We start from the raw sequence: 10,173 nt of genomic DNA on the forward strand, positions 1-10,173 counted from the left end.
AAATCTATGTGTTGTTTATATAAAGAATATGTGTCCATCTCATGCTATAAAAAATAATACTCCCTATGAAATGTGGTATGGCCATATTCCTTCGATGAGGCATCTCAAGGTTTTTTGTTCCGCCTATTATGCCTTGATACTTAAGCAACAAAGAAACAAACTCGGTGCAAGGCATCAAAAATGTATCTTCTTAGGGTACTCAACAACCTCTAAGGCATACCATCTCTATTATGAAGTGAATAAGAAGTTTATAATATCTAGAGATGTGATCTTTCTTGAATCTTCCAAGACTGATAATTTTTTTGAACAGCAGCTTGATCGCTTGGATATATTCAGACATGCAAAGTCTTTTCGAGAGTTTGATAATGAGATTCTACATCTTGAAGGGGGGATCCATCCACTAATGAAACTTTGAGTGATGTGATTGATAAAATTAGGAGACTAAATCTTGATTCAACCCAATCTCAGTCAACTAATTAAGCAACTTGGGCCATCTCAGAAAGATCCTCCAAAATGGTTTACAAAGACACTTGAAACTATTCATCTTGATGAGGTTGGACAAACAGGAACACGAAACTTTGTTAAAAAAAATGGAGGTGATGTAGACGGTCTTCATTCACCTATTGATATGGATGTTTCTTTGATTTTGAACTAAATTTGTCTACATATTTTGAACCAACTTCCTTCAAAGAAGTCACTTCTCATTATGAATGGAAAGAAGTGATGCATGAAGAATATGATGGGTTGATCAAGATTGGTGTCTGGAAGTTGGTTAATCCTCCATTTGGAACTAGACCAATTGGCTAAAAGTGGGTCTTCAAGAACAAGTATAAAGCAAATGGCTCACTCGACACGCATAAATCTAAGCTTATGGAAAAAGTTTTTGCACAAAGGGAAGGTGTTTACTATGAGGATAATTTTTTCCCCACAAAAAAACAAGCTACTATCTAGACACTCTTTTCCTTGGTAGGTCAGAACGGTTGGAAATTCCATCAAATGGATGTAAAAAATGCTTTCCTGAATGGAGATCTAAAAGAGAATTTTTTAATGTCCCAAATAGAAGGATTTGTTGTGAAGGGCCATGAACACAAAGTATGCAATCTTGTAAAATCCTTGTATGGCCCAAGCACCGCTATCCTGGTACGAGAAGTTAACTGAGCATATTTTCAAACTCAATTTCAAACATTATGATCTTGATGATGCCTCTTTTTTTGTCAAGAAAGTTGGAAAAACAATTGTATATATTTTTCTTTATGTAGATGATCTTCTGATCACAGGGTAAAAAAAGAGCTACATTGCATCCATAAATAAAGAACCAAGGAAATGTTTTGAAATGACAAATTTGGGCTATGTTCACTACTATCTTGGTATTGAAGTAACTCAACATCCAAAGTTTATATTCCTCTCTCAAAAGAAGTACATTGGAGATATGTTTAACATGTTTGGCATGGCTGAGTGTAAACCTTTTATTACTCCAATGGAGAAAAACATAAAGCTCACATCCAATGAAGGAAAATAATTTGAGGATGCAACAAAGTATATACAATTCGTAGGAATTCTCAACTACCTGAATACTACCAAACCATACATTTCATTTGATGTTGGAATCCTCTCCAGATTTATGCAAAATCATTATGAGGATCACTAGTCTGCCGCAAAAATAGTTATAAAGTACTTGAAGGGAACTCAAGACTTTGGACTCAAGAATACTCAGGTGGATGACTTCAGCTTGATTGGATATTATGATTTAGATTTTGATGGAGATAAAGAAACTGGAGTATCTAATTCATGTTATGTTATGAGTCTTGGATCAGGAGTTGGCTTCTTGAGGTCGTGCAAATAATCAGCTCTAGCAGATTCCATAATTGTAGCAAAATATGTGGCAGCAGTTGAAGCAATGAGGAAATTGTGTGGCTCAAGAAAATTTTGGAAGATTTGTAGGAGAAACAAATGCACTCAACTCTTTTCATTGATAACACTTCTGCAATAAAGTTGGCCAAGAACCCAAATTTCCATGATCGAACGAAGCACATCAATAAAAAATACCATCTGATTTGACATCATGTTAAGGCCAAAACAATCCACCTACAACATTGTTCCACAAATGAGTAGATTATAGACATCTTCACCAAAGTGCTTGGAACGGAAAAGTTTGAAAGATTCAAAATGATGTTTGGACTCACCAACGTCCCTTCAGATTAGGGGGGGAATCTTGACACCTAATCTTTGGGATTAGGTAAATTGATGTAAATGTTGTAAATAGTAAAAATAAAATGAAGTTGGAAGACAAAGAAACATTGGGAGATGAAACCGAATAGTCTTCCTCTCCTTGTATATATTCATATTCTACCTTAATGCAAATAAATTCAAATTCATGGAGTTACTCCTAGCATGACATTTTACTATTGAGGTTTGTTAATATTTTTAGATGACATATTATTTTTAAATGAGATCCCCAATAATTGGACATAGGAACTACTTATTTAATTAAAAAGTAGTGCCAAAAAGAAGAAATAATAGTGTAACCCATACGCCCCCAATCGGGGTGTGAGCTGTCAGACAGACCCATTAAGGCAATGATTATGATAAGGACACAAGGAAATGTTTCCACCACGCCCCACACACTTGAAGAAAAGGGTGCGGTGGCCTTCAGCACGCTTAAGACATCAGGAATGCTGGAAGGTGGCAAACATATTTGGGCAAGTTTACCGACTGCAGTGAAGGATAGAAGGTCGGGGTTTGAAAGCACAGAGGTACCAAAGGCAAGAGTGGAGTAGAGGCTTTGGAAGGGATGGGGACTCCATCAGCTCCAAACATTGGCTACTGGGTATGTAAATTGGCTTTTCCTCCACTACACAATGATTCCCTATGTCTGGTTTGATAATTGGGGTCTGTATGGGGGCACTGGGTTTGTGGGTGAAAGTAATTCTAGCTGGGAGATATGCATGATGTCGAGCATTTTCTCGAATAATCCTAGCTCCATGGGTTCCTCCCTGGTGTCAATCTATTGTGGGATTTACCTTTCTCACATAGAGCTTAGTGGGCTTGGTGGGCAGGGTGGTAGTCCGAGAGAATACCTTTGTCTTGCCTGCTTGCAATCCTGGGGGTCGGGAGCTGGGATTCTATCAATGTCTATGTTTTGATGAAAGTTTGTTTCTTGGTTTTCTCCATGGGTGTTGAGAGTAATTGGCATGAATTGAGCATTGGCCGTGTCGGCCTCGACTGGTTGAGGGGAAGTCAAGAGGCAAGAAGAGTTTGGGTTAGCTACCTCTTAGAGCCGGGGGTTAGATTTTCCGCTACATTGTTGGTCAAGGCAAGACTAAAACGGTGATGAGTCATGGGGGATGGGGGAATGTTCATACAATGGTGGATAAGGGAGGTGCGAGACTTGAAACCCATCGGCTTCGATACCATTCCATATGATATATAGTTGGTCAGTTGTTGGCAGCTCACTCCCAAGTCCGAGGCCAAAGAATTTGCAAAGAAATGGGCATTTCGGGGTGTCTATTGGGGCAAATTTACCAGGGTGCAGTTCATGGTCATGTTGGGTGGGGGATCCTGCATTTCGGGGGTTATACAAATGAACCAAGGGTGGTGGATTTTGTGAAAAGGCGGAGCCTTCAAGTGTTGGAAATAAAAAAAATAATGTTATAGCAATCTTGGTTTCTTGTTCCCATATCAGGTCCACCGAACCATAATCATTATCGGATGCGAAGAGCACAGAGGCTAGTTTTAGGCCATCCTCAGGATTTGAATGGAAGATACCGTGACAGGGCGACAATGGGAAGAATGGGGAAAGTTAAGGGCCAAGGAAAGAGGCCACGAGAGATCGAGGTCGAGGCTAAACCAAGCACTTTGGGTAAACATCGAGGTAGAAAACCAGTGGCCAACATGATAAGTGAAGCGACTAATACATACAAGGAAGGCACTAAGGAGGAGATCAAGTGGATGATAGCAGAATGGGAGGAAGACATAAACCGACAAGTGAGTGTGGATGAACTTGATCTGGAGGACTGTAAGCTCTTGGTTCTGGACCTGGGCAACACTAGAGAAAAAGCGACTAAATTTAAATAGACCCTGCATCTTTATTGGCTAATGAAAGGCCTCCTTGGTAAGGCCATGGAGCAAATATAGATGTCCGCCATCCAGGATTTCCCAAATCACAAACAAGAGTTTCAGAAGTTGTAATTTGAATTGCAAAAATAGTACGCTTGCCTTAAACGCATGGAGAGACACTTCCCCTGCATGTTTTCGCAGACAGAGCTAACAGACTCTGGTGCTAAAGATCTGCCCCCAGTCGCTTCGGCCTCCACCGAGAAGGATGGATAGAATGTTGGCTTTCATTTATTTTTGACTACTTTTCACGCGGATAGCTTTTAATTTCCAGTTTGCAGTCATATTTATATATAGGCAAATAGAATATGGATGTGGACATGGAAATCAAACTTATTTTGCTTGGATAGATAGACTTAGTATTTTTTGTTATTGGATGGCTTATCATGCGGTTAGGTGGTCAACAGACTTGGTTTACTGAAGGGAAAGTTGAGACCACCTAACATCGCTATATGTGGTTATAACTTGCTTATCTTATAATGAAAAAGAAATATCTACCAAGCTTAACAAACAAACAAAAATAGTATAACCCATATGAGTAATATTGGAATTCTTTTATATGGAAAACAAAGATCTTTCTTCAATTTGTTATAGATCCTAATAGCTCCAATCATTTCATTCCTTCAATTCCTAGTTGGGAGTAAGTGATCATGGCATGACACAACCAACAAATTATTGTAAGATTATTCTCCATTCCATCTTCATCCTATGGATTATGGGAATGAGAGGAACGAAAAAGAGCAAGCTATCGAGATAAAATCGATAACCATCACATTACAAGTGTGATGCCCTAACCTCTAAGGTAATTAGGCTCAATGGAATATAACTCCCCATTTCATTAGTATGAGATCCATAGGTTCTTTTGGAATCCTAACTATTATAGTGTGAATCAAATTTAATGACATAATCTAGCTTACAATTACAACAAAACATTGCCTACATGTAGATTCCTTTGAGGGAAAGAAAAGGGAAGTAAGGGTCAATTGATATGGATTGTTTTACTCACTCTTCCAAATCGACTATGAGAGGATAATAACATCTCATTTCAAATGGAGAAATAATATAATGATTCCTAATCATATTCAATTGGCATAGGTGTAATGATGACGAGAGAAGGGAAGTAAAGGTGGATATTTCTCCAAACCACTATTGAACAAATATCCATTGAAAAACATTAATGGATATCACATAGTAGGATTACATCAAGATATGGTCTCATTCTTTGAGAATGGTATATGGTGGAATTGGTAGATGCTACAAGTTGATCGAATTGAGCCTTGGGATGGAAATGTACCAAGTGATATCTTACCAAGCAAGGGAACCTTCGGATATTTTCAATGGCTATTCCTAAGCCTAATACGGTTCATGGAGACAATGTTTCTTCTCCTAAGATAGAAAGGGGATATGTGAAAAGAATCAATGGAAGCTATTCTAAGGAATGAATCTAATTTGGTCCAATACTATATTTATAGAACACTCTATTTACACCTCAAAAGTTGGAATTTTATATAACGTTACATAAAACTGGTAATTAAAACTTGAAATGTTCCAAGCATTTTATTCATAGGATAGATGCCAATGAGCTGAAACACTGATTTGACATTAAGTAATCCAATTATAAATGTATTCACTATAAATAGAGAATTCAATCAATTTTTGGAATAAATGGTTGAGCGTGGATAAAGATAGAGCACGATTCTACGTGTTAATGTTAACAACAATGCAAATTTCACTAGTGGGAAAAGTCATTGGCTTTATAGATTTTGAGGGTTAAATCCCTCTCTCCCCATATATGATCATTACCAAATGAAACAATTTATTTTTCCCAATTATATTAGTTCTTAGAACTTGACATGTTTCAAGCATTTTATTCATAAGATAGATGCCCATGAGCTGAAATATTAATTTAACATTAAGTAATCTAATTATAAACTTATTCACTATTTATAGAGAACTGAATCAATTTTTAGAATAAATAGTTGGAAAAGGATAAAGATAGAGCACAATTCTACTTGTTAATATCAATAAAAATGCAAATTACAATATAAAAATATATACATATACCTACCTCTATATATATATATATATATATATAAACACCCAAATCAAAATATTCTCTCTTCTTTTCTCATACTCATGTAAAAATTAATGAATTTAATTAACAAAATAACAAATATTAAATCAAAACTATTTCAATTAATTTAAATAAATTGAAATACTTTAATTAATATATAACTTTATTTATTTATTTATTAAATAAATAAATAAATAACCCTTAGAATATTTAAAATATATACTTTATAATATTTTTAAAATAATAAATATTCTATAACCATCATATTCAGAATGGCTGGGCATTTAAATATATACTTAAGAAATATTGACTTTTCAAAACGTACCTCTTCTGCTTTATCCATTCCCTGAGCCAAAAGATCTTCCATTACAGCTTCCCCTATCCTTTGTCCTCTCGAATAAAGTTCGATACCCTGAAATACTGTTCATTAGATACAAAAGTTTCCATTGGTATAGGATTATGAGAATTAAAATTCCTATTCACCTATGTATTGAAATTAACATACCGGCTCTAGTATTTCGACATCTCCCGTGAATGAAGACCCATCACAGTATCTAATCATAACGCGGTTCCAACTATAAAAATCTGTTCAACAGTTTTCTCTGCTTTCAATAAATCCTTTAAAAAGCCAATTTATCATCACATTGCTTTAGAGTATAGCCTTGAGATACCTGGATTTTGTGTTTGAACATCAGTTAAAATTCCTGTAAATGCTATTGATTCCCCCATGTACAGAGATGAACCCAATGCAGAGTGAGAGCGGTTCAAGCAGGTTGCTGTGTCGTTACACCATCCTCCACCCTGCATAATAATTTGCACTAAATAAGACTTCAATTCCATCAAGGTAGATGGGTTATAAAAGTTATAAACAATTCCATAGAGGTAGATGGGTTGTAAAAGTTATAAACATATTATTTTTTAATATCTTGAATCTGTAATGGATATAAAGATGTTAGATATTATCTGGAATCTGTAAAGATATTTTTTTTTAAATAAAAATAATTACGGTAAGAAAAAAATCAGTATAACAAAACAAAATATCAATAAACAAAATATCAATATTTAATTAACAAAAACAACCGGTAAATAAATAAATATAAAAATAACCAGACAAATTACTCACCTGCATGAAAACAAGCCAGTTTTTTGCTCCAGATCCAAATCCTCGGTCTAAATGGTACGCTGGTGGGCTTCCAAGTTCCATCTAAACAAACTGCAATAAGCAATGGCCTTATTAGTTCTGCTCAGAAATCAACTTCAAATTTTGAGACACACAAATACACTTACCAGCTCCTTTGGCTACAGCGTCCTGCAACACAGTGATGTTGGACGAATCAGCAAGTGATAACTCATTTGTTATCACAGAATCCGCACTATGGAGTATGTCTGCATCCATTATTCGTGCCATTGTCATGACAAATACTACAAGGGAAAATTATTTGACAGATCCCCGCGAGTTAACCATATTGGATAGCGAATTATGCCTAAACATACCAAATATGATCAAACAGCGCTGCGAGAAAGTTCAGTCAGTGCTTCTTAAATGCTTAAACCAACATGATTTTAGATTTTTTTTAAATTAATATTATTATATTTTTTCGTTTTGCAGTGTGACTAAGAATGAGAGTATTATCACCAATTTGACTTTTTGGAATTTTGATGTTTGAAATTGATTTGTAAGTAATTTTATTTGTGTTTAAATTTGGCATCACTCTAATGAAAGAAAATATAATCCATATAAAAATAAATGCCATCACTAACTTTAGCCTCTAAAATTTTGATACTTAAAATTGATTTACAAATAATCTCACCAAATACCCATAAAAATTAAATTATGTTATTGGTTCCCATCCTAACTTAGTCTCTGTATTATTAACTTAGTCTCTGTATTATTATTTTTTTAACATCATAGTATTCTTGGCCGAGAATAATATTGGAATAGTCTCTGTATTATTTATATTTTTGATATCAGCGTATTCTTCTCCGAGAATAATATTGTAATAGTCTCTGTATTAATTATTTGTTTGATATCACTTATTCTTCTCCGATAATAATACTGTAATAGTGTCTGTATTAATTATTTGCTTAATATCAGCGTATTATGAGGGTCAATTTTTGTCTTGCAGGCAACATCTCAAATTCAGCGATAAGGGTGAAAGATATTATTTTGTTTGGGGATTTGCTATGAATTTTTTTATCTTGAAAAAGTCTGAGTTTAAATCCTGCAATAACATTAGTAAACCATGGTGAGAATAGAGTACAAGGAGCCAATTAAATATAGCGTAAAAATAGTGTTTGACAAATCTAGATTGATGAGCAAAAATGGAGCATAAAGAGCTAATAATTAAAACTGGTTCAAAATCTATGTTTTGGAAATTTAGTTGGATAAATAGAAGTGTTAAATGTGAGAGAAAATCAATTTAAATTAAAATATATAATATTGTGGCTTCTTTAAAATATATAATATTGTGGCTTCTTCATGCTTTTATAATGTTTGAGAAGAAGTCAATTGAGTTAACATTTTTTTTTGGTGTATAGGGTTGACAATTCAGTAACATTTAATTTATAATATTAGTTCATTATATTATTCTAGGTATTATTCTAGGCATTGTAATAAAGTATATTTACAAGTGAGAAATTATTTATAAAAAAAATTGTAATATTTAATTTATAATGTTATTCCAAGTATAAAGCTCCAAGAGTTAGTTCAATTGGTCAAATCAAGTGCCTCGCCAATGGGAGGTTACAGGGTCGAATCCCAAAAACTCTTGGGGTTAGGTCATTAAATAGGCCGAGGGGTGTTTAAAACCCTCGAGGTAGCGGCTACCCACTGACCCGGGTATCTGTGAACCAGTAAGTGAAAAAAAATAAATGTTATTCCAAGTATTATAATAAAATATATTTACAACTGAGAAATTATTTATAATAAAAAATGAGCATATTTATTAGAAGTGAGTGGATATATGTATTTTTATTTGTTGATTAAATAAATATTTAATTATTATTTTTGTTAGTTTTTTTATGTAAATATGTTGTATTGTGGTAAAAAATAATTTCTTTGTTAGTTTGATGCATTGGTATTTGAACATTGAATCTCATGGTTTATATAATACATTATAAGGCATTTATCATGGGGCACACTTTGTGCTAAATTTTATCTTTACTTATTTATTGAACCTATTGGCTCATTCTACACCCTAATGTGAAGGATTTGTGTAAGTATATCCGTGCATGATGTAATGGCTGGGGAGGATGGTTTTCACACCCCCCACCCAAGTTCGAATCCCTGCAGAGGGTGTAAAATGTTGTAATGTGGAAAATGAGAGGGTCCCGAAGCCTACAAAAAAAAAAAAAAAAAAGACAATGTCCCTCTTAAAATAAAAATAAAAATAAAATATCATCTAAATAGAAATGAAATATTGGTTATAATAAAAAACAAAAAAATATGTTATTCATCTTTAATTAGCCTAATATAATTTCATGTAAAGTAATTAGAAGTGGTTTCAATATTTGTAGGTATAACAGAGAATTTTTGGACTTACAAGTTTAAGTTATGAGATCTCTATACCATTTGAAAATAAGAATGAGAAATTACACCTTATTTTCTCCACTCTAAAACAAGTTTGCACTTGAATAAATTTGATTTGTTTCATGTTAGATCCGTGCTTAAGATGGATCTATGTTGATTTTTAATTTTATTTTCCCTTGGTTTTTCCCATTGTTGTGATTTCCACGTAAATATAGTGTATTGTGATAAATTTTATATCTATTTTTAAGTTTACTTTTATCTTTGTTTTTATTATTATTAACAATAGGTATCAAAGGTTCTTCTTATTATTCATGTAAGCTAGTTTGTTAAGCACTATGAAGACTAGTGGACTAGTGGACTCACTTCAAAAACTAAAGAATGGTCATATACTTGTAATAGAAGGAATAATAGGTTACTTGACTCTCTGGCATCTCATCATGTAATTCCATGTAAACAT

At 34.0% G+C, this 10,173-nt stretch overlaps 1 protein-coding gene across 1 annotated transcript in view; it reads right to left on the bottom strand.

The window, feature by feature from the left end:
* The window catches only part of LOC149215452 (pectin acetylesterase 8-like), a 32,959-nt gene extending 25,376 nt beyond the window's left edge, over positions 1-7,583 (bottom strand). The window contains exons 1-5 of the mRNA XM_089389718.1: positions 7,461-7,583; positions 7,311-7,391; positions 6,859-6,988; positions 6,693-6,772; positions 6,509-6,599 (exon numbers count right to left, since the gene is read on the bottom strand). Coding sequence (XP_089245844.1) covers positions 6,509-6,599; positions 6,693-6,772; positions 6,859-6,988; positions 7,311-7,391; positions 7,461-7,583 — 505 coding nt within the window. The remainder of the gene's footprint in view (positions 1-6,508; positions 6,600-6,692; positions 6,773-6,858; positions 6,989-7,310; positions 7,392-7,460) is intronic.
* Between the last annotated feature and the right edge of the window lie 2,590 nt (positions 7,584-10,173).

Source organism: Pinus tabuliformis, chromosome 1_1, assembly GCF_031772625.1.
Source record: "Pinus tabuliformis cultivar Carrire ecotype Pingquan chromosome 1_1, CPIR1, whole genome shotgun sequence".
NCBI lineage: Eukaryota > Viridiplantae > Streptophyta > Pinopsida > Pinales > Pinaceae > Pinus > Pinus tabuliformis.